Here is a 26,203-nt window from a genome sequence, read left to right as displayed (position 1 = left end):
TTAATTTGGCAATTAGGACTAAAAGCCGGGGTTCAGCAAGGAGGAGCAGTTTGTCCAGTCCTATTAATGAAATTGTAATTACCACATAGTTTAGAGTAGTAGCACTACTATTATGCCAAAGGTGATTAGGCCAAGGTATAGTGTCAGGTTTCAGCAGTTTTGATTTCAGTTCCTGATGAGAAGAACAGGTGTAGTGACTATGAGTTGACAGTATCTATTGATTTTCAGATTTGGAAATTTTAAATAGGTATTGGCCATGATTGGCTTTTATTTAGATGTTTGTTTTATATAATTTTGCTCATTTTCATAAGTCAGAGAGTACTGCCAAGTTGGATTTAAGCGTGAAGCCAGGTTATCCCTGTATATATGTGCAGTCAGGCCAGTCCTTAACTCAAATTTCAACTTGAGTATTATTTTAACATGAGATGTCTGAAATGCCCAATTCAACAGTACATGATTTTTATATTTTGTATGTTTGATTTCTTTATCAAACTTGCAGTCTTATATGGCAAGTCATAATTAGTAAAATAATCTCAGTTCTCACTCTTATTTATCAATTATCTTGAGATTCCATTACAAATATTCAGTTGTTAACCCTTACCGCCTTAAATATTTTAAATGGACATGTCCGTGTTTCAATCTGGACAAATACATTTATCATTTTTAGGTAAAATTTCAAAATATATACTGACTGAAATAATGAACATAGCAGAACAAGAGGACATAACTGATCTCCCTTGCACTGGTCATATAGGGATATAGGCTTAAGGTATTTATATATGGAAAAAAGCTATGAACTAAGTAATAATAGTCGTTTTCTATAAGAGTTTATAATAGAGTAGGGACTGAAAATCTTATATTATTTTGGTAAGCCTTAATGAGGAGTTGATGACTGAAGTATGAAACGGTGGCTAGCTTAGGCTTCAGGCACTTAAGACCATCTGGGCTCTGTAAGGTTACAGAGGGGTCAATGGTTGGGGCCATCTTGCACCTCAAGTTGATGTGAGGTTATACTGAACATTTACTGCCCTATCTGTTCATTGTCCAGGCTCAATAGTCAACTTTACTAAGATTTACTTTACTTTGATTTTTATCTTGGATCTAAAATGGTTTCTACCGTACACTGACTTATTTATGTCACGGTTCAGAACTGTTCACCATTTAAGGGAGAAGATGTGTAAGCGGCCGGATAGCTTGGTCGGTAGAGCCGTGGTACGGTATTCCGAGGGTCCTGGGTTCAAGTCCCAGTCAGGCTGCACATTTTTCTCACCCTGTGACACTGATAATTTAGAATTTCTTAATTAAAACATATGGTGGATTTGTATAATAAATTTTTAATAATATATATTAATATTTACAATTGAGACTCAACAGTTTTAAAGCTGTCCCTGTTCATAGCATACTTTTATCATCCTGGTTAGCAAGCATTGAAATAAAGAAGAAAAAATTTGGTACTGATAAAAATTATTCTTTCTCTATAATCGGGTGGTCATAAAGTGGGTTTTTACTGTATTTTGTAACAATGGTTCCTTAGAAAAGTTAAACAATCGCCTAGATAATTAAGCATTTGATAATTAATTAGTAAGGTAAGGTGTCATAATTTTTGTGTTTCCAAGTATTGCATGCTGTTAGAGGGAAGAAGAATTTTAAAGCTGAAATGATACACTTATAACTGTGACAAAGCTAATGAAATATTTTAGCCCCCTAATTAGCATCATTTTCAAATACCAAAGGATTACAATCATGGCTATTAGCTTGTGAAACTAGCCAAAATAACACCCTGTATAATACCAGAAGTCATTGTTAGAAACAATATTCTGTTCTGACCAGGACAGGAAATACCTGGTAAGTTATCTAAGGGAGCTGTCAGCCCACCCACCTATCCCCTACACACGGACATTTAGTTCTCTTCAGCCACTCAGCCCCCTGGGAGACTTAATTAAACTGTTAAATTTAGCATGAATCCTTGTATCAGTATACACTAGGGAGCTCATGTCAGACACGGTAATCTGTTAAGATTCTGATTCAGCTACTGTCCGGGTTTATTAAGGGAACACCAGGGATCCTGGCATGTTTCACACTGTTGTAGATAATGCATTGAGTTAATTATGGTCTTTTGTAAATATAGGTTTTGGGGAGAGAGAAAATATTTTTAAGCTCTATATAAAGCTTGCAGGGAGAAAAATTATTTCTATTTTTTTGTGTGTGCACATGTGTATGAAACAAAATATGTATTTTGTAAGTCATTGTGCTCTGGTTTTTTTTCTAAATCTCTATTTATATGCAGAGAATGCTATAAAGGGTTGAAAAAATACATTATCTCAAATACTTTATACATGTATGTATCAAAATTAAATTCTCCTTTGAAAAAAATGTAAATTTTAATTGATTATGGTGATTGAATAATATTTCCTCATATGAAAGTGCCTTTTTACTTAAAAATAAAATGCACTAAATAATAATAAAAACTTGTATTCTGAAATTGTTTATAAATGCTATAACCTTTTACTGAAAATTGTCCATGGGTCAATTTCTAGACCACTTTTAAATGGTCGAGTAATGAGATAATGGCCTGCTTTTATGTTAATATACATTTTAAAATCTTTGTATAGTAAGACGTAAATAAGTTTTATGAACGAAATTAAGCATTATGGTCAATAAGCTTAAAATGCCAAAACAGCTTAGTGTTATTACAATAATCTATAATCTTCTGTAGATTTGGTTTGTAATCAAAACATGTAAGAACAGAAATAAAACCGTAATCAAGAGAGCAAGGTGGGAGGGAGTGGGGCGTATTTTTACATTTATATTATCTATGCCTTCAAGTACATACAATAGGATTAATAACGTTTTTGATTATCTTATCAAAGATGAGATAACAGGGGACAGAAAAGGTTTGTCGTACACGAGCAGGCGGGCTATTTCACATGCACTAACATGTGTAATCTTATAGATAATTCACATGGAGAGATTAATTTGAACTTTGGCCATTTTTGGACGAAATTTATCACTAATTTGACAACAACACGACTCGAACTTAAATGGTAACATTGTTGACGATATGTGATGATCAAAACTTAGATAATAATTGAAATATATTTCAACCTTTTGCACTTTTGTGATCCACTTTATATAAATATATCCATTGTAAATCAAATTGAAATTGGTAATTTAATAAATGGAAAGTTGTGTAAATTATTATTCAAAAGTTAAAAGTCAAAATTCTCTCCCTTTACCTGACATCAAAATCAATGTATTGTGTATCACAACACTAAATCTTGAAAAGTTTACATCTTTTGATGCCATAGCAACAACAACAACTTGCCTATACCAAAACAGTTTTCGCATGTTTGATGCATGTTCAAGTTTGTGCCAGCTAACCAGAGTGCCTGTCCAGTCAACTTCCTAATATTTGAACCCTCAACCTGCTGGAATCGAGTCGATCATCTTTGCTTATACAGTCTGATCAAGCTCAATACTATTGGTTTACTATAATTTTTTTTTCATTTTTCATGGTGATATCCCTAAAATTGATAATAGACAGGTCCAAAAATGGAAGCAGGACAAGTCCATTTAAGGAATTTGGAAAGTTAAGGCTAAATAATATTATGACAATGGACCGTTTCAAATTCATTAATTATTCAAATTTTGCAGAAGTTATAATAGTGAATGATTGTACTTAATCATATAAAAACAAACACGAAATAAGTTATAATTACATATTTAATGTAAAACAATAATAATATATACATATATTTATATATACCTGTTGCATTCATATAAGACAGTTATATTATATAACACTTTATACCCGTATCAACCGACTTGCTGGCCACTGAATTGAAATGAGCCACGTCATGACAAAACCAACATAGTGCGTTTGCGACCAGCATGGATCCAGAGCAGCCTGCGCATCCGTGCAGTCTGATCAGGATGTAATAGGGTTGGTAAGCGAACAGCATGGATGGATGCGCAGGCTGGTCTGGATCCATGCTGGTGGCAAACCCATTATGTTGGTTTTGTCGTGACGCGGCTCAAATGCCTTTTTATTAGTAAAAGATCATAATCATATAAGTTAATTGTACACACAATATCTTACAGTCAATCTTTCAAGACAGAAATGGATACACATGTATTGCATATTCAAAATTGAAATCTTACTAACTTTGGAAATTCAGTAAAGACTCAAATTGCATACAATTATTAAATTTACATGAGAAATTTCCACATGACAATGTTACTTTTATTGTTAGAAAAAGCAGAGAAGATGACATGACACTCTTAAGAAAAAGTCACATGACAGTCTCAGGCAGGGCTCACGCTGTCGGTCGCCATAGTCGCCATTTGCGATTATTTTATAAGATTGGCGATTATTTTTGCATTTTGGCTACAAAATCTGGCGATTATTTTTTACTTCCAACAGTGTTTATATAAGGTGTAAAAATCGATAATGAATGCAGAAGACCCAATTAACACCAGCGGGGTGCATTTAATTGAGTGTCAACTTTTTACCGGTCACGTGCTGCTAACTATATTGCCCGAGGTGATAAAATACATGCGAGATGTATAATTGTATAAGTACTTAAAAGATATTGTCCAGCATTTATAATAGCCATCAAATATCCGTCAATTAGCCACAAAAATCGTTTTAAAATTGATAAACTGGATATTGACTTACCCAAAATTTACCGTGAATTCCAGTAATTGCAAATTTTGATTTTTTTTTTGTTTTAAGCTACTTTACTAAATCGCCAGTGGAAAACAATGGTAAAATATTTAAAAAGTATTAAATTCCAAACAACTATTTGCACAACAACCAAAATTGTGAATATTTCTTGAGAAAACAGGAAAAATCCGATTGTCACATATTTTCGCGACACCGATAATTTTGATATTTATTTAAAGGTGAAATAAGCTATGTTCTGTTTAAAAATCTTTACTACTATTGCAGTAAATTTGTATTACATTGGTGATGATGATATTTTTCAGTTAATTATTCAGAAAAAAGGCTGCATTCTGTGAATGAGTTTGCAAACTTGTGTTATTTCTATAGGCTAATATGACCTAGATCTACTCCAGTTCTGTGTGAAATGTGGAAATTGACAGTGGTTATAGCTGACAAAATTTGATTAGAACAAACAAAAAAAGTTGTCTGATAACAGCATTATGTAAAGTTATAATAAATCTTTAATATTATTGTTATACAGTAATTATACTAATTATAACGTTTTTATTCTGTTCTATAATAACAATTAAAGTTGTGGTTCTATTTTTAAAAAAAGTAGTTATCAATATACACAAATGTATCAGTTTATTTGAGAATCCTTATAAAACTGAAAGATATAAATTTATGTAATGTTTATTTAATCAACTGCTTATGTTGTTAATCGCTAATTCATGAATAGTCCGCTGAACTTTTGGCTATTATTTTTTTAAGTTAAAATTATTGGCTATTATTTTATTTGAGCCAGTGTGAGCCCTGCTCAGGTAAAAGATCACATAACAATCTTAGGGGAAAAGTCACATGGCAAGCTCAGGACACCCTTAGTGACAATCTTCGTTAAACATAGTCACATGACAATTTAGGTAAAAAGGTCACATGACAGTCTTACAAAAATGATCAAATGACAATCATAGGGAAAAAAAGAATGCCCTTCCTTAGCAATTCTTACATTAAATTTATGTTAAATAACTTCCAGATAAATCTTCTAATTGCAGTTTTTGAAGTACATAATACACAATTTTTTAACATCTTTGGCATGAAAAGTAATTTTTAACTGTACAATTTTTCAAGAAAAAATGAAATAATTTATTTTTACTGACTTGAACTAATGTTTGGCTAGCTTTTACGTTAATTACAGAAATTTTTTAACATCTTACTGTAAACATTTATTTGATTTAAATAGCATTCATAAATAAATGAAATTACCTATATATACCAGTAATAAGTATAAATTATAATGCAAAGGGCAAAACGCTTATTACATAATGACAAACGGTGAAAAGGTGCATATATCCTGGTTAAAATGTTGTTAACAGTTTAATACAATATTACAATGTAAATTCAGAAAACAAACAGCATCATATGGCAACATAGAGATATTATTAACACAGAAAATACATCATCATATACATTACACACACTTGTGTTTACACACCATTGCAATTACACACAGGCATATTCTATTTATAGAAATTAATACTGGTAATGAAGACAAAGGAACAAATGCAACATAGAAATCATCATAAACAAAACAAAGTCACCGGGGGGTTTTCAATAATTTTTATAATCTCCAAAAGTTATGTATTTCTGTCACCAAAATGTATGTATACATTAGTCTGAACAAAATTGAACAAAATTTCCTGAAAAAACTTTTGGTCCAACGTCCCTGAGTTAAATTATATACTGGTACAAACTAGTACCCTTATGCCACTTTATCACTTTAGAAATTTCCCTGAGTGATTTGAGCAGGTTCCAAACTAATACACTGTTTTTTAATAAAACTTTTTGAGCATTTCACTTGTTTTTCACATCCTTTCACTTTGCTGTGTAATATTCAGCAACAAACAAGTACGAGGGAATTATTTTGAAGAGAAATGATGAATTCAAACCCAAACATTTCCACATTTACATATTAACCGGATTTGTTTTGTTTAACTTTTGATGTTCACTAGAAGAGCATGGCACTGTTTGGTTTTGTTTGTGTCTGTGATTGATTGAGAAAAAAAAACATGGACCGTATTCTCATCTTGAACCATATCAATATTGCCATAAGTTCTTTGATTATAATCATCCATATCTCTTAAGAATTATACAACATGCATCGTAACTTCTCAATCTCACTTTTTAAGAGGGACACCTCAGTTCGTAATTGGAGGTTTTCTTGCTCCAGGTACACGACGCGCAGAGCTATTTGCTCCTCTTTCATTCTTCTAGCCTCGCGAGATCTCTTTGCTGATTCATTGTTTTTCTTGCGTTTCTCCCAATAACAATCATCTCTTTGTTCCTCTGGCACGTTAAGTGCTCGCTTTTTTGGCGGAATCCCTGAATCATCTTCGTTTCCTGACTTGACCGAACCACTGTCACTGGATTCAGTTTTACAAATATCACCGGGAGACTGAGAGTGATTTGACATGTGAGAGTTACCTCCCTGACTATGACTTTCTGGCGACGTGCTGAGGCGACTTGATGAGGGGCCCGGAGATGATACTTCAGATATCGGAATGGAAGAATTCGGTGGCGATGATGCGTTCGGTGAAGTTGCTGTGTGTGTGATGGTGTGTGTGGTTGGATTTATACGCGACATTGAGTTAGAATTCATTGATGAATGAGATCCCATGTGTGCTGGTAAGGGGGAAAAATCTTGCGCCATTGAAGATGGCATTGTCATTGCATTGTAGAGATCGGAACCTCCCATAGATTGAGTGTATTGCAGACCGTGAATATAACTCATGTTAAAATTAGAACCGGCACTTGGTGGCGACTGGTTTGAGCTATTTGAATTCTGACGCTGCATTTGGTATGACTTGAAATGATCAGTTCTCTGCTGTGAGCTCATCATGGCAGAGTATGGATCCTGCATGATTTTGCTGCTAGGAGGATAGTTGCTATGGTAATGAGGTGATGGTCAGTAAGGTCACTTAGAAAAGAGTTCACTTTTTCATCATTCTGAAATAAAAAAGACAGAAAAACTTTTTGAAAAATATGATTCAAGATGTTATTGTAAATTATTCAATACATTGTTCCAAATGACTGTATTTCAATATTAAAAATACATCTCTGTTTAAGTAAATTTCAAAATAATAGATGAATTTACAATTGAAGTCCTAGTTGTCAGTACCCTGTAAAATCAATTTAATCAACTATTTAAAAGAATTTTGTTCATAGATTTTCAGGATATTGTCTTTATACATGTTTCATGGGTAATATTGGAAACCCTAATGCATCTGTATGTATAGGATAATTTAATATAAACATATAATTTACAACTGATTTACGCTAATTATGTAGGCAATGATTTATTGGTAAGTTAATTACAACCATTCTGTAACAACTAGACATGTTACACCAGCTGTTTTCTCCCTGGATACATCCATAGCTTATAAACCACATGGTACATTTTAAATGATTGTATATCTGGTATGTTGTGGTATGGTATCTCTTATATAGGTCTTATAACCAGGGTTATAAGATAACATAGTTTCTATGGCACCCCACCATGGTCTTTGTTGCACATTCCCCCCCCCCCCCCCCCAATTGTCTTAAAGATTAAAGATTTTTTATTTGAACAGTATTTCAATATACACAACATGACATCTTTAAACTTGATTTATTGATTTATGATTTTATTGGCACATTTCTGTTTATTAGTTCCATTAATTGGCACCTCTTGGACTTAAAGATAACCTTAATAAGCCTCTCTTAAAAATTAAGCCTCTCTTATTATTATAAAAGGCATTGTCACCCGATCATGGTTTGGTTTTGTGCCATGTTTTGAGGTTGTAAAATAAATGCTCAAAAACATGAGTATAGCTGCATATATACAAATCACATCATGTATAAACATAAGGTTTTTGTTGGATTTAAAAAAGACAATTTACTCTTTTATCCCTTGTGAAGGATAAATGTTCAAGTGACTGAATTAACCTGAAAGAAAATTGTAATTAATGTATCTGCATTGAAAGTGAATATCATGGTAATTTCAGAAAAAATAAACCATATATGTATTGTAATGTTAAAATAATCTTAAGAATGAATAAAAATATTACTTTTTTGTTCTTCACAATTGTAAACATTACCTTTTTGTACAAATTTTCTTGAGCTAAGATATAATCCAATTAAAGAATAATAACTAACACTTCAAACTGTTTATAGTAATGTAATGGATGCAATGTGAAGTCAACAGTTGCAATGTTAACAAGTTATTGGTTGAATCACAGTCATCAGAATTTCCCGATCTTGAGCTCTGACAACATATTGTGTATTGTACAGTGTATTTGGTGACATTTTGTCCCAATCAGTGTTTATTGGATATTGGATTAACACTCTTTAATTTCTCTTTATCTCCTTATAGTATTTTTTCTGTAGTTATGACATAATATGACATCATAGAATGGTTGTCAGGTTGTAACGTGACATCATAGTTGTATTGTAATACACAACCGCTGGCAACTTAGCAACTTTTGTTGTTGCTCTTGTTAAGAAATACTTTCAACGGTATTTGGGACTGAATAACTGTCAGAAATAATTGTGATAAAACTGTAAAAAACATTATTTCATGAGAAAAACCAAAAAGTTGTCTGGTCTAAAAAAAACACAATCATTAGTTTTCTATGTAGAATACTGTATAATACAATTACCAGTAACAAAACACAATTTTTACTTCAAATTTCTTGCTTAAAATAATAAAAATATTATTTTGTTATGGCCTTGGTATTTTATTTTAGTTTCCAACCTACCATTTCATTCCCAACGATAAGTTCTGTTTATCAAAATTTAAATTTGCTCAACAGTTCTATCATAAATAACATAAATGAGTCAAGGTGACACAAATATTAATATTCTCTTTTATTTCCAATATTTTCATCAATTTGTGTCTTTCCCAGAGAATCCATATATATATTCTCGTTTTCCAATATTTGCATCAATTTTTATTTATCCTTACATTAGAATCCATGTATAAATTCACATTATTTAATATTTTTATCAATTTTTATTCATCCTTTCATTAGAATCCATTTATATATACATGTATGTGTTTTCAAATATTTTTATCAGTTGGTTTCATTACATTAAAATCAAAATATTTATAAACATGTATAACAATATATTCATGAATTTGATAATTATAACCTTTACATTAAAAATCCATTTATATGTTCCCCATCTTCTATAATCTACATTAATCCATATCTCAATCTTACTGTATTAAAATCCATTTATTATCCTGTTTTCAAAGTTTTTATTTAATTCTTTCATCTGTATCTCATTAAATCCATTTCTGTTAACAATTTTATTTAAATATCTTTTTAATTTTGTTTGTTTTTAAGTAACTTCACTATATATAATAGTTAAGTATTTGCACTAAATGGTATGTATATATATTAGATTATTTTATCTAAATCATGAAGACATTATAGTTTCTTTATCAGTTTTTGTTTGGACTGTAATTTTCAAATTTCAGCTTAGTTTTAGATAAAAAAATTGTTTGAGCTTAATTCACACACAAAAATTTTATGGATTACGAATTTGTAAAACAAGCAATGTTATAAATCCAATCATTTCTGCAGATTGAAATAATTTTCTAACGAAAATAGATGTTTAAAAAAATGAATAACATAGTTATTTTATTTGCATGAAAATGAAAAGTCTTAACTTAAATGCAATTTTTCTAGAGAGCCAACTCAAATGTATTTTTTTTTTTTAATTAATTGAGTTTGACATTAATAATGATTTCCAAAACTGCAAACAATAATTTCCAAGTAAAAAAAAATATGTTGAAAATAGAATTAAATCCAATGTTGTTGTATCTCTTAAAATCACCTAGATAAATGGTGATAGAAAAGGCCACCATGGTATTTTTTTATTTTTTTTATTAAATTAAAAAATAATGTAGAGTTCTTATTTTCTGAAAAATTCAATTTATAAGAAATTGAGATTGTGTTGCAATTTTATTCACTGCAACATCTGTTTTACATTGATACATTATTGTTATAATTTTTTATGAAATACATTCTTAATGGTTAGAAATGCATGACAGTTTTATAGATTTAACGCTACTTCATTTAACTATTTAAATTTAACTATTAATCCATATTTCTTCTCTAAATAATAAAAATGAAACTCTTGAAAATAAAATGAATCAACTAGAATTATCCTTAGATGACCTTAACATTGCCTTACTCCAATGATGACTCCTTCAATGTTACATCAGGTTACTTCCATGTAAACAGTAGGATGTAAAATGATGTCATCATAGTGTAATTTGTGTAACATGACATCACAGATCATTATAAATGTAATATGACATCACACCAGTTACCTCCCTTTCATAAATTCACCCCATTTTCAAGGTTAGACTGGTTATGTAATATTGCCAACTTCTGCATCAGAATGGTTCTAACTGTAAAATGATGTAATAAGGAATAAAATAGTCACACTTTTATTTTGTGTATTGAAAACCTAATGGTCATTGAGAAAATAATGATGGGATAGTTAATACTGGAGTAATTTACCTAGGAAAAAAGTGCTTTGGGATATAGGGAATTAACATCTTATAAATTTTAAAGACATTTCAGAATTATTTATTAGAAAATTTTATCATAACATTATTTTTTTCAATGAAATCAAGAAAAATGTTAGAAACTTGTATGTTGGTAAAATGTTCATAATTTCATTATTGTAATATTATATTGGTTATCAGGAAATATATAAAAATCCATTATTCAATATTAGATATTACAAATAAGTAAAATTTGATTTAATGATTTTATTAAAATTTTATTAAAACTAAACTTTACATATTTTTTAACATGGATTTTTCACTGGCTGATGTTTTTATGATTTTTTTTTGTATGGAAACGAAAGAAAAACAAACCAGAAAATTTTATCCTACTTGATAAATTTTTCAAGCAGTTAAACAGCCTTTTTTGAATTTGAGCTTTGGTTAATTTTATTTAAAAGAAAAAAATCATTTTTGTGTTTACATAAAACACAATCATTTACAGTCTGTTTTGTTTTTTAAAGAAAAAAAAGATTATTTAAATAATGATTAAATTTGCATGAAATTTTCAATAAAACAACTTTTTAAGCTACTTTTTTAATTTACAAATGTGGTATTATAATAATATGTTATATTGAGCTTAGATAATGGCTATTAAGTAATGCATTTTTTATTTTATTTTTTGGTGAGGGAGACAAAAAAAATCTACAAATCTAAATCAGTGATTTTTTTTTTCAAATGGCATTTAACCATGTAACTTTATATAATTACAAAACATTTTTGATGTTTAAAAATTACACTTTTTTTTTCAGAGAAATTAATATTGTCAGACAACTGAACAGTAAATTTCCATATATAAGTACAAATTGTCAGTTACGAGAAAAGAAAAAAAAGTTAAATTAAAAGTGATTAGAAAATGTCAATCTAGTGTTAGGTATGTTTTGAAAATTCTTATGTGTGATAAATCAATTACTGTATTTGTCCAGTCAGGACACTTTGTAATATGATTGTATATATGGCAATCAATGTGCACTTTTTTACGGGACCGCTTATTTACAGTCCATTCATACCCCCAATTCTCACCTCTTGATTTTGACCATTGTCCGTCAATGTCAGATATGACATAACTTGTTTATTTCCTACATACCTTTCTTACAATATCTATACTTCTATCAATATCAGTGACAGACAAAAAATTGTATACTTCCTTACAGGTAAAAGTTTTAAAAAATCACTGATGCTTGACAATTTTAAACACTTTTTTTTTTCATGTTAATTATGAATAAAAATAATGTTTAAATCATGTGGTACACATGGAGAGTTTTTTTTCAGTATTTACTCACGAGGGGCTTGACTGAAAAAAGAAAGCTAGATTAATACAGATTTATAGTACAATTCCAATCAGTATATTTCCTTTTACATAAAAAAATGACTAATAATAAAAAATAATTTAAAATTGCAGGTTTTACAAAAATGATAAGTATACTAATAAAAATAGTTAATATATAAGTCAAAAGCAGGTCTGTTCTTGAAATATTGTTTGTGTTTAAAATGAATTTTTGTCAAAACTACCATAATTTACTGTGTTTGATGTAGAAGCATGCTTTCAAAACATATTCATCTCACAGGCTGTTTTAGGGGTAAAAAGGTACCAGCAAATCATAGTCTTTGAGAAGAAAAAGCAACAAAATTTAAATCAAACTTTTACTACACTAACTTATTCATTACCTCAGCTATGTTATATATTTTTATCTAGAATTACATCCAATTTCTCTGCTGGTCAGGTTGACCATCCCTAGTTGTAGACCTCCTTGACCTATGTACTACAACAAGAACTGGCATACTGCCCACTACTTTGTTTACAACTTACTGACTCATTAACAAGTCATCAATACTACTAAAAGTACAAAACAAAACAAGAATCTATATGTATACATTACCTTTACATTGTTGTACTAAATTCCATTTCCTTGAAACAAACTTGTGTTGGCAATTTACAAAAAATTATTTTTAAAAACACAGGATGCTATGTGTTAAAGTTAGATAATAATGCCCTTATCTCGTAAAGTTATGGTCAGTTATGCCCACTGGTCATTTACACATAAGACTGACCAATAGTTACTAGATCACTTGTCAATGTTACACAAACCCACTCAACACACATACACCAATGATTTTCAATGAAACTGACCCTATGACCTTGCATACTGATTACCTGAGCTGGTCATGTGACCAGTGTTATCCAATGTGATGTAATGTTACATAATCACACTGCACTGTATTGACTAATGGCCAGTAAGCTCTCTCAAGCATAATATCTGGAGGGTATAGTAAAGTCTAGATGGATAGATTAAATAGGAAATTTCCAATTAATCTTTTTTGGCATTGTAAAAATAACAATTGCAGATTTACACTGCACAATAGGGTGTGTTAGGTGTACATTGATGAAGTATTATTTGGCTGCAATGGAATTTGCAGATAAGAAGATCTTTTGACAGGCTTTCACTGAAATCTGCAGTAAATAGCAGATTATAATCTAGGAGTTTCTAAACATAGATTTACTATAAATTGATTTTATTGATTTTTTAGTGTGATGGCCTGAAAACAGGCCATTTAAAATTAAGGTGATCTATTATTAAGAATGAAAATCAGGGGTTTCATGCTTTATTTAAAGATTAAAGATTTGAATACCTTTAAGTACAAAAAGGTAAAAAACAGGCTATTTCAAATAACTACAGGAAAAGCGTCAGAGTGCAGTGCTGTTAGTGTTCAAACTTGTTTCTTTTATAAATTTTATTTAAGCTTTTTGTATTTCTAAGAAATTAATCAACAAGTTTCTGCTGGGGAAACTTTATAAAAAATTTAGTATCATTTAAGATTCGTAGATTTTCTTTTTCCCCGCAATTATTTACCAGAAAGATAAAATTGTAGAAAAATAAAGAAAAGAAAATAAGAGCAGTGCTGTTGTGGAGGGGGGAGGGAGGGGGGTTGCTTTGTTTAAGAGGTTTTGACCACTATTTTGGTCTCCAGAATTTTCTCGCTAACAAAATAATATATCATCCTGACATATAAGTAAAACAGTGACAAACGTAAGATATGTGCAACTGCGTATTTACATATACATTGTTTACATAGTAACAATCGGTAAACAAAAAAAAATTGTATTTTTCATTAGAGCTTACTAATTATTTATCATGACACGGACCCCTCCAGGCTGTTTTGTGTTTGTGTGCATTCCTTTATTGTAGTGCACATCTGTTATATCATGATTTATGGATGACCCGCTATCTATAAAAACATAGAAAACTTGAAAAATACATGCCATAATTGTCACATTGTAGGCAGGGGAAAACTTCTAGTTTGTGTTATAGCAGAAATATTTTGAAAAACCCAACATCACAACTTAATAATTAATTTAAAGGCCCTAATAAACTTTCCAAAAAAGTTGCTCATTTGTCTATAGATAAGGCCTATTTTGCTTCTGATGCTTTTTTGCACATAGGAAGTCATAGTGATTTTGTATGGAAGTCTATTAACGCTATTTTCTTTCATGTTCTGTATCCATTATATCAACATTATAAAACACTGGTACATTTTTGCACTTTCTACAGAAGAAAAAATACGGTATATTAATTTCTGAAGCGTTATGTGCCTTTAAATAAAAAAAATTTAAAGGAAAGCATGATAATTTGGACTTGAAAAGATACAAAATTTAACAAGCTAAAAAGCACCTTTCATCAACAGACTTCAGTCTTACTTTTTCAAAATTCTATGGGATGGGTTGAGGCAATGATTCAGTTATGTGACAGCCCATATAATATTTCGCCAAAGAATCATATCACCCTCTCAACACTCATTTACACCTGTGTGAAGTGTGGCAATTTTAGCGTAAATTTCTTGCTCAGTTTAAGGAAATTAAGTGTTTGTGATGAGATTTGAACTTGGCACCTGTTCATACCAAAACGTACCTGTTACTTGTCACTGGACTTTCTGCTAAACAGTCATTTAAATTAGTTGGGTTAAATGAGTGTGTTTTGCCTTTTTTCACATCTTTTAGTTCTGTGATAGTTGATGTAATTTAATTCTTTACAATAAAAAAACAGGTAAAATCGATTTAATTTTACATTGCTGGAACAGTAAGCTATTAGCCTTTACTTCCAAGCCAGCCCAGTCTGTTTATATAAGACCCTTATACTTTTGGCAGACTAACTTTCCATCATGATATTTTCATATTGATATCCCCGAAATTAATAGTGGTCAGTTCTAAAAATGGAAGCTGGACTGATCATTAAAGAAATTTAGTGGGCTAAGGGTTAAGTCACCTATACCTCATCATGGGGTAGATTTATTCTGACAGGTTCAATTGAAATAGGGAGACAAAAATCAGGCCGGATAAGATCTTTGTGCATTCATGGGAGAAAATTAAACTATATTTGCCTAGAGGGCTTATGAGCCATAGTAGATCAAAGCCTTGGATGAGGACAGTGTGAAATTGATGGCCATAATACCAGTGTCGATCAACTTTTAAAATCATTTCGCTCCACTTCACTGCACTGTTGGGTCATTGAAAACAGGAAATACAATTAGAAAAGATAAAAATTTTAAGATCTATTGAATTGCCTACAGAAAGTTAGTATGAAGGAATTTGTGACTTCTGACAAACTTAAGTAGGGTATTTGTTGAGGCTGTAAGTTTTCTGTCATTGTCAGTCTTTGATCTACTGTCTTGATGATTCATATTTAAAGGGAAGGAAGTCTGAAATTAGTATACAAACTATTTGAGCTGTCACTATCAGAGAATGTATGTCAGATTGTAAACAAGTCAATTTTAAGACTTGCATTATCCGATAGGGACATTGAGGCCAAGTGATTGTTTTAAGGCATCTTCCTGGCTGTCAAGGGTTTAAGCCATAAAAAAAGTTTACCAGCAGCAAAATAAAGTATCTGTAGGTTGTACAGTATTGAATTCTTTCAGGCATTGATGCTATCAAGCTAGCGTTTTAGAATGACACTAGTTTTCCCCCCGTATGTTTGAATAGTATCAAAAATAAGGTTGGGAGGTAGCTAGGTCTACATAAAGAAAATAGCTTTAAGACCGACCATATTATTGTCAATAAGATAAAAAGTTTAGCCACAGAAATGACAATATTTATGGTATCTATAGCCATAAGATTTAAATTTTTCATTCTTAAAGGTCTATTGTGTAATCCTGTCTCAAAGGTTTTTACTTTCTTTCTTAGTTTAAATTAGTACAATTATTAAGACTTGTAACTTATCCAATATAAATTATTTAATTCAGAAAAACCTTTAAGCTTTACAAGAAAACAAAAAAACAAAACCCCTAGTGATCACTTCCTGTATAAACAAGGCCTGTTGCTTGACCACTGGTCATTTAAGGTATCGTCTCCTGTAGGGTGGCCACATAATTTCAAATTAATGTCTTTTAGATAGCTTTCAAGTGAGGTATTGATGGGTCCTTAATGTCATGTTAAAGTGACCCTTCTCAATGATAATGTCACAGGGATATAATGAGTAATGAAATATAGGGATGTTAGAGGAACATACCCTTGCAAACAGAATGTAAAGTAAATGGTGTTTTGTGCTTATAATCACATTTTAGTATTAAGAAAACTGGGAGTAATAGATTAGATGTTGATTTAATCATAAACTGTTCAATATTATTTGCTTTATCAGTGTTTGTGCTATAGATTTTGCTGTAAGGACAGTATATGGCCGAGTGGTTAAGGTGGTTGATTTCAAACCACTAGGCCTTCACCACTGTGGGTTTGAATCCCAACGGGGACTTTGGATTCTTGTATGTGAGGAAGTTATCCAGTCAGCTTATGGCATGTTGGTGGTTCTTCTCCGGTGCCTGTTCATGTCTAAAAAAATTATAATGCATGGAAGGGTACCTGATGTTTTCCTCCACCAGTAAAGCTGGAAAGTTGCCATATGATCATTACTGTGTTAGTGCAACATATCAAAACTTAACCGAAAAATAATTAGGACAGTAAACATCTGTACATGTGTCTGTCTGTGTGAAGAGCTAGGGTGTTTGTGTGGTCCAGCAAAGTAAAGTTTCTTTATGTATAAAATGTATATATACTGTAAAACTTAAAAGCTCAACTGTCTCATGTTCAAAAGCCAAAAAACATAGAATATAGATCTGGTGAGACACATAAAACCGAAAAAACACTTTTCAGTTTTGGGTTGTTCTGCAAAATAGAAATCTATATTCTGGGAGCAAGTGGTCTGAAATGTTGCACACAAATTATTGGTCCTTAAGCTTCATCAAATAGTACATGCATCTCAGAAAAAAAAAAGAATTTCAGTCCCGTCCTGTCAAAAACACTCGGTGGAGTCTCTTTAAGTTTCTTTCTTGAAATCTGAAGTTTATTAAATTATATATTTATTACTAAGTAAACTGTGTACTGTAGTTTAGGGTCCATATAGACTATATAATTATTAGATAAGTTGACATCAATTGACTGTTGAGTGGACAATATGTTATAAGAGCTGATAAGATGCTATAGATGACCATTTATGTAGACATAGATAGGCCGATGATCTGTAACGTGGACGTTGGACAATTGCACCGATGGTCATAGTTCATATGGTTCAAAAATTGATAATTGTTGACACGAGAGTGTTGGAGTAGAGGTGGTGGGGACTGTGGACACAGACACCTTGATTGTGTAGAAGTTGTGACTGTTTTGAAATCTGAGTTAGGGCTAATTTATCCTTGGTCAGAATAACAGATTGTAACCTTGCATATATTTCAAACTAGAAAGATTACCGTAGCTTACAGATTCATAAATATTTAGATATTGTATTTACTATTTCATTGAAAATGTTTGCTCTAAATAAATGTATTAATATTTAAATATCAGATACTAAATACTGATTATACAGGATCATACAGGATAATGAAAAAAAAAATCTAAAACTGTATTTGCTTGTGTCGCTGGATAGCTCTTCAGGCAGCATTTTCAATTTTTCAGATCATATGAAAAACCATTGCAACATTTATATGGAAAACCAACAAAACAGTCACATGAGGACCTAACACAACAGTCATATAGATGAAAAAACCAACACAGTTGTATTATAATGAAACACAACAATGATATGAAAAACCAACAAACAATCTTGTGAGGGGAACCAACACAATTGAACAGACATAATAATTATGAGAAACCAACACAACAATCATATGAGAAACCAACACAACAATCATATGAGAAACTAACACAAAAATCATATGAGAAACTAACACAACAATCATATGAGAAACTAACAACAATCATATGAGAAACTAACACAACAATCATATGAGAAACTAACACAACAATCATATGAGAAACTAACATAACAATCATATGAGAAATTAGCACAACAGTCATATAATGGAACACAACACAGTTGTATGAAATTCCTACACAACAGAAGATTAAAAAATATATTTATTCATGCACAGATAAAGTATATCATATCACATTTGCTGAAGAGACCACCATAAAGGTCATCCTTAAAGGAAATGAGCATTTTTTAAATTGATCTGCATTTAAAATTTCATAAGTTAATATTTAAATATTGCAAGAAGTTATGGGACAATATTTCGCATTGAATAAAATTTGCACAAGGTTAGGTGTATATTTGTTTTTAAGGATTTACAATCGGAAGTTACCTGGCGAGCCATGACCTCAAATTAACTGCGCTATGTTGCAACATGTTGACCAATACCCCTCTAATATATTGTCACCAGAACAAACAAACCTTAATCTCTGGGATTATATCACACTATATTATACCTGTGCATATTTGGCCTTGTTTATTGCAATAGACCTGTGACCAATAACAAATCTCGTTACCGTAAACCGTGTACGATTTGTGAACTAACTGTTTTTCGTGCAAATTTTGATTGTTATTACCAGATGTATCCTGATGAATAAATCAGTGAGGTTTCTGTGTCCATATTTCTAGTTTTAAATTCTTTCATGGATTAACTAGAGCACTTTACAGAAACCTGACCTGTTTCTGTTAATTACTGTTATAAGCAATCACCTGAATACGGTGCACTACCTGTCAACCTGTTGCACTTATTTTCGAAGCTGTAACTGTAAAAGTCTGTTTGTACCTACGGATTAGGTGGGAAAAACCCAAAATATTCTTTATTCCAGAGTATAAGTCTATTCTGGAAAAAGTATTCTCCATGAAGTTCCTAAACTTTAACCTTAATTTGCATTTAATTGAAAAATGAATAGGGAATGGAAAAAAGAATGTTGCTTAAATTTAGAACTCAAATTTTCAACAGAATTTAAATCATATTACAGTTTGTTAGTATTTACAGTAGATGTAAATATTGACCGATTTAATTTAAATTGAATTTTAATCCTAACAATAGTAAATGGCAAGTTGTTGGCTTAGATGTTATTGTGCGAATAACTATTGTTTATTTTTAGTAACATTAAAATATGTTTTTGCCAATATCCAAGTCATTTAGTTTTTCAAGGACTGGTACAATGGATCTGTTAACCGTTGCACCAAACACTACCGGGAAAAGTTGAATGCGTTGTATTAAGTCTTGAATAATGTTATTTATTTTAGGTAAGAAAAAGATGATGCTTTTGATTTTATAAGGAAAATGAAAAACAGTTAAATAATGTTGTTAAATGCATGTAGGAGGAAAAATACCGTATATAAGACAAATTAACAGAGAAAATATCAAACCATCCCCAATTCTTTCTTTGTTTGGCCCAACCCTTTTTGTATATTGCATAAATATGATGTTGTTAACTTGAAGTTTATTTATAAATTTGATAAAATATTATTGAACTAAACTTTCCCTCTCTTGGTTAATATGTTAAAATGAAGCGAACTTTACTTAGTGTTAAGAATATTCAATGGTACAGTCAATGTTTTAACTGACAAACAAGAGTTCAAGGTTAAAGTCAATGTTTAAACTGACAAACAAGAGTTCAAGGTTAAAGTCAATGTTTTAACTGACAAACAAGAGTTCAAGGTTAAAGTCAATGTTTAAACTGACAAACAAGAGGTCAAGGTAAGTCAATTTTTAAACTGACAAACAACAATCAAGAGTTCAAGGTAAGTCAGTTTTTAAACTGACAAAGAGCACAAGGTAAGTCAATGTTTAAACTGACAAACAAGTGGTCAAGGTAAGTTAATTTTTAAACTGACAAATAATAGTTCAAGGTAAGTCAATGTTTAAACTGACAAACAACAATCAAGAGGTCAAGGCAAGTCAGTTTTGAAACTGACAAAGAGCTCAAGGTAAGTCAATGTTTAAACTGACAAACAAGTGGTCAAGGTAAGTTAATTTTTAAACTGACAAATAATAGTTCAAGGTAAGTCAATGTTTAAACTGACAAACAACAATCAAGAGGTCAAGGCAAGTCAGTTTTGAAACTGACAAAGAGCACAAGGTAAGTCAATGTTTAAACTGACAAACAAGAGTTCAAACTGACAAACAAGAGTTCCTGGTAAGTCAATGTTTTAACTGAACACCTGTGTCGCTTACATCATTCGGCTCTTATATCTAATTACCTTAGATTGTGCATTAATTAAAAAGTTGTAAAACATAATGTTGTTGATTTAATTTTAAACAATTTGTTTATTGGTTACTCTAACAGTCCTATTTATAGTTACAAATTCAATGAATTTAAATAGAAAACGAAAGTAGCATGCATTATGGAGTTGATACTGTGTGATAAAACTTTGAAGATCATTGGAAATCATCTGAGTAACCGAGTTATCAATCAGAAAAATTACCAGGTACTTGGGTGTAAGTTTTGGTATTCTTTGCCATCCCTATCTTAAAATAAAAATGATTTCTACTTTCAGACATTCCGTCAGCCATTGAGTTTGAAGTATGGTTGTCCGTCACAAAGTACCTGGATGCTTGTAATCAACTCGTTACTAACTGTGTTGTCTGTGGGATTGTCGGTAGCGAGGAAACATGGTAGGTTTATTGTTGTTATCCAGATCTCGGTAAATGTTGGTTCAACCAAGCAAATCGCCCCATACAAACAAACTTTTGCTGTTTCAGCTTCATGGTGAACCGTCATTTACAATAGATTAGTCAACTAGCTGCTCTTATTTTCAAAGTTCCCCAGATTTGCTGGGAGAGCCCCAAATTTTCCTACTTTCAGAGTATGTCTTATGGTACACAAGCGAAATAAAAAGAGAATATAAGCAAATCAAGGGAAGTAATCAGTCATTTAACAAAAATTGATTAGTAAGCAAGGGATGTAATCCAGTTTTCAAGAGCATTTGGTTGTTTATGTTTCATTACTGAGTGGTAATACTTATTGACTAAAATTTTGAAGAATTTCTGTATGTTGAATGGCAGAATGTTTACAAAGGAAGTAATATGGTGACTGGCAGATTTGTAATCAAGGGACATAACTTGGTATGTTGTAGGGTTTCAATCTCCACACAGTGATCTCCCCTTAATTCTTCGGCGTAGATCTCTGCCACCAAGGTCCCGATATATCAGAATTTCTGATATACTATATTTTTTCAAAAATCGTTTTATCTACTGCTTTTATCAATCAGATAAGTTTTCTCTCATTTATTTAACAATGTTTATGAATAAATAAATAAATAATATGAATATTTGGAAATAATTTTAAAAATTATGAGATTATTTTCTACCGAGACGATATTTTGATATTTTATATTTTTTAGCTTTTGAATTTATTTTTCGTTATTTTGTATACTTTCGATAATTTTTTGATAAACTATATCGAACGTAAGCACTAAAAGTTAAAAATAAAACAGAAAGAGAAAAATAACGTTAGATTTTCTTTGTAACGGTCGATATTTACATTTGAATTTCGACGTTACGTCATGTGACTTTCATCATCATGTGACGTCTTTGAAGGCAGTGATTTCAATTCTGCCAAGGGAGGTAATCACTGTGAGGAGTTTGGTAGGGTTTATGATGGGTTGATTTAGAAACAAGGGAAGTAATCTTATTTGTAGCAAGTTGATATTGTACATTGATTTTGAACATGGTAGGAAATTCTGTTTCTCGGAAAGATGCTTTAAAATTCAAGCAAGGTTTTTGAAAAATAAAAAAGTCTGTAATTAAATTACCTGAAATCTTCTTGATAAATTAAATAGAATGGTGAAAACTCAGTTCCTCAGGTTTAAAAAGGAGCTTCACTGAGGTAAAGTAGTCTGAAAGCATTAAATTTCAAAATAAATTCTTTCATAGAACAAGCAAAGTACTGTACTTAAAATGGAAATATCTTCAAAGGACAATGAAGAAATACCCACATTTCTCAGCCTGAATTGAGTGAAAAGCATTTTCTTTTCTTTTTGGTATTTTTGCACAATATAAACCAGGGTGAGGGAATGATCTGAAATAGCACACCCAAGTTATTGGTTCAGAACTACATCAAATATTACACAAATCTTAATAAAGTATTTCCAGTACTGTAATGTGAAAAAACCTGAATAGAGTCCCTTGAAGTGGTCTTCAAATCATTTGCCTAATTAAGAAAAGAGGCAAAATATTTCTGATGATGTAGCTAGATATGCTTGTAGCAGGTACAATACAGTTTATCGACTTGGTTTTACCATTAGATATGCCAGAAATGTGTAACAGTTGAGCAAGTTGTAGGGTACTGACTGGTTTCCCTTCATCACTTTGGCTGGTAAACATCTTATGATGACATACATCAGTTGTGTAACAGAGAAACATTTTCAATAAAGGTCTCTTTAAATTAAGGGAGGTAAATTTGCATGGTAACATTTGATGCAATACAGGTAGAATGTTTTGTTATGTCCCTTGAGTTAAATAGCTTAGTTTAAAGCATGATGCAGCGTTTCCTCAGGAAAGGCTGATTTTAGTTTTTATTTTGGTAAAATATGCATGATCGATTTATAGTAAGACATAATTATTATACATAATTATTATATACTTTGATTTTTTCAGAAAAGGCATTTCAGTCAATGTGGACAGAGTTAGGAACAACACTGGAAGAGTTCCTGTTCTCAAAAAAGTAAAGTATATTTGTTGAATTAGATATGTATGATTTGTTGAAACAGTTTATTGATCATAACCAGTGTAAATCAGCAACTATGGTCATTTAGTTTAACCCTTAATTTTGTGTAATGGATTTGTCCTGCTTTGAATTTGGACCAGTCTATTTGAAAATTGAGGGATTTCCATATCAAAATACACAAATTGAGCTACCTGTAGTTCTGAGGCTTGCTAAACTTCACAGATGTGTACTAGGCTATGAATTGAAAAAAATAATGCATCAAGTGCATCCAATAACTTCCGTCTACTTTCGTTTTCCAATGAACGGCATATTATATTCTTCAATCCTGTATTTTTGAAATGTTTTCAACACATTTCGGCATCTTTTTGACAAAATTTGACATAATATTCATTCCTGTCAAATGTACATTCTTTTAATTGTCCATTTGACCATTTTTCTATTCTTTTCATGTTGTATGCTATCCAATGTTATTGACGTAATGGCGTGCACCAAGTTTAGCAAAGGCTATAAACTTTAGTTCCAGCATGTTAAAGGTGAAAGGAACATACCTCTAGATGAAGGCCCATTCCTACCATACAAAATATACTTAACATTGGCACCTACTTAATGGGGGGTGGGGGGGGGGAGAGAAAAAAACAAGATAAAACTGGTATTAAAAACAAGGGTTTATGTTATTACTGTTATACACTGATTGTGTAAAGTGCTACATAAGCTGTCACTATTCACAATAACAAACAAACATTGATATATGTGTGAAATTGAAATAGTATTTCATTTTCTAAGATGGATAAATAAACCTTACTTATGAAGAACTGGTCTATGATGTCTCCAGTGTTAAAGCAAAGTCACACTTTGACTGAATACTTTAATATATATTTTTTTTTTAACTGGGATGTGGTTTTCTGATGAAGGTTGAAATGTCATATTGATACCGTAGTGAAGTGGCAGGTAAATCCTATTTAATTTCAATAATAGTTAACCCATAACTGCACTAATGGGAAGATATCATCAAATGACAAAAACAAAGTTAAAACTTTGCAGTCCTTGATTGTTTTGTAAAGGTCTTGAAAAACTTTTGAATTTTGATATGGAAAATATTATGGAAAATTCTTCTGATTAAAAACCTCAAGAAATTAACAGAATAATCTTGAATTTGAAATTTCAATTGAAATCCTTGAAATTCTTAAAAAAAAATGGAAAATTTGTATGAACCATGTTTAACTTTTATAATATTATATAATAATTATAATAATATTATTTTTAATTTATAATATTGATTTCAAACATATACATGTATATAAAATTTGGAAATTTACAATAAAATGTTAACTAAACTTTTAAATATGGACTATATGATCCATTTCTAAAAGTTTGTTCGGGGAGAATTCCTTAATGATTTACCTGCTGACTTTCCATAACAGATTCGCCCTACTTTTAATTTGAAACCTTGTGACTGAAAGGTCGCTGTTAAGGGTTGAGGGTTTGAGGCATCAGAATTGCAGCCACTGTTTATCCCTATGTGTTCAGAAGTGGCAGCTCAATGGGTTTAAATTACTGGAGTCTGGCACCTCTTAGCTCCAGCAGGTGAGGTTGTTTTGAACCCTGTTGTTGCTTTAAGGTTTGTAACAGCCAAGGTTAGCCAAAGTCATCATTCCTGTTTCGGCGCCATATGATCTAAATTGCGTCGATGAGCCTTAAAACTAAACAAATAACAAAACAAAAAACAGGAACAATCAATTCAAAGTGATCAGAGACTTCAGCATCAAAATATTTGAAATAGAGCTACAAACACTATAGAACTGGGTCAGACTACAAGGTTGTGCAGGCTAGCCTGGCTCTATACCGGCGGCAAATGCCAAATGCTTTTTGTTCAAGCAGTGTTTTATTGACTATCTTATTTGATTTTACAGCCCCACGCCACCTACGTTGTCTATAGAAGACTTTCAAAGAGATGAGGCCTTGGATTGTAAGGTAAAAACTGTGTTTCTATTAAAGTCTCTTAATTATAGTTATTTTCTATAGTTAATGTCATGTTACCAATATTATAAATATCACATTTTTTACAGTAAATGTCACTGTTCATTGATTTAGGAAAAAAACGCTATAACTAATGATGTCATTCTTGTAACATATAAATTATACAAACAAAGAAAACAACAACATATTTATAGCTTTGAGAAAGAAGATTTATCATTTTTCGTTTATTGTTCGAATAGGGATGGCAAAAACTATCAATAACAGTACTCTTCCTATCAAGAACTTGTTTACTAAGAAGATTTCTTAGAAATTTTTAAGTTTAAACCATATTCTATAGATTTTAAAAATACCTTTCAATTCTCTGTCAACCTGTTATGAGATCGAAGACAGCTATTTATAGTTACAACAAAGACCGCCCTCCTTTTCTATTTTGTTAAATGGTCAATGCAAGGAATGTATCTTGAAAATATAACATTTATTTGTGTGTAATTAATTACTTAATATCATATTATTAAAGGCAATAAGCCCATAAGCAGTTTTAATGTCAAGTACCCCATAACACATTTAAAGACGTTTTCGGGAGTTTTCATATAATTGGGGACACCGTTCTCGTTTTTAAGAAGTAGCCACTTTTTCTTTAACATTCGGACTGCCAAGATATGATCATAGACTGATATATTAAAATCAGCATAATAACATACCAAACAAACAAATTTTATTGCGATAATTTGAAATAGGGTTGTCATTGAATATCACAATATCGACATATCATCGATATTCATCATCCAATACAATATTGATACACACTTTCACATATTGATACAAGCTAAAAAAAAAAATTTTATTTCTGTAAGTGTATATACCTCTCTTTTTTCTAGTTTTCTTGGTTAAACCCTGTTTTCAAATGTCAGTGAAAAGAACAACAGAAATAACAAACTTTCTGTTAGTTTCTAGTATTTGTAATGTGTAATAC

The 26,203-nt window shown here is 31.2% G+C and overlaps 2 protein-coding genes across 4 annotated transcripts in view; one reads left to right on the top strand and one right to left on the bottom strand.

Moving 5' to 3' along the window:
• Nucleotides 1-26,203, top strand: part of LOC132748929 (protein MON2 homolog) — a 105,019-nt gene that overhangs the window by 75,025 nt on the left and 3,791 nt on the right. The window contains exons 10-12 of the mRNA XM_060738600.1: nucleotides 21,083-21,200; nucleotides 23,184-23,250; nucleotides 25,164-25,224. Coding sequence (XP_060594583.1) covers nucleotides 21,083-21,200; nucleotides 23,184-23,250; nucleotides 25,164-25,224 — 246 coding nt within the window. The remainder of the gene's footprint in view (nucleotides 1-21,082; nucleotides 21,201-23,183; nucleotides 23,251-25,163; nucleotides 25,225-26,203) is intronic.
• Nucleotides 5,726-13,404, bottom strand: LOC132748930 (thyrotroph embryonic factor-like). 3 transcript variants are annotated; one of them, XM_060738601.1, is made up of 2 exons: nucleotides 13,163-13,404; nucleotides 5,726-7,669 (listed from the first exon to the last, which is right to left on the bottom strand). In XM_060738601.1, exon 2 carries the CDS (start codon nucleotides 7,581-7,583, stop codon nucleotides 6,804-6,806), a length of 780 nt encoding a protein of 259 aa, XP_060594584.1. In that variant the 5' UTR covers nucleotides 7,584-7,669; nucleotides 13,163-13,404; the 3' UTR covers nucleotides 5,726-6,803. The 3 variants fall into 3 exon arrangements, with proteins under 3 accessions (XP_060594584.1, XP_060594586.1, XP_060594585.1); XM_060738603.1 differs by lacking the exon at nucleotides 13,163-13,404 and adding an exon at nucleotides 12,951-13,078; XM_060738602.1 differs by lacking the exon at nucleotides 13,163-13,404 and adding an exon at nucleotides 8,800-9,223.

This window comes from Ruditapes philippinarum, unplaced genomic scaffold (genome assembly GCF_026571515.1).
Source record: "Ruditapes philippinarum isolate M1 unplaced genomic scaffold, ASM2657151v2 ctg2091_1_1_1_1, whole genome shotgun sequence".
NCBI classification, from domain to species: Eukaryota; Metazoa; Mollusca; class Bivalvia; order Venerida; family Veneridae; genus Ruditapes; species Ruditapes philippinarum.
This window is presented reverse-complemented; position numbering and strand designations above follow the sequence as displayed.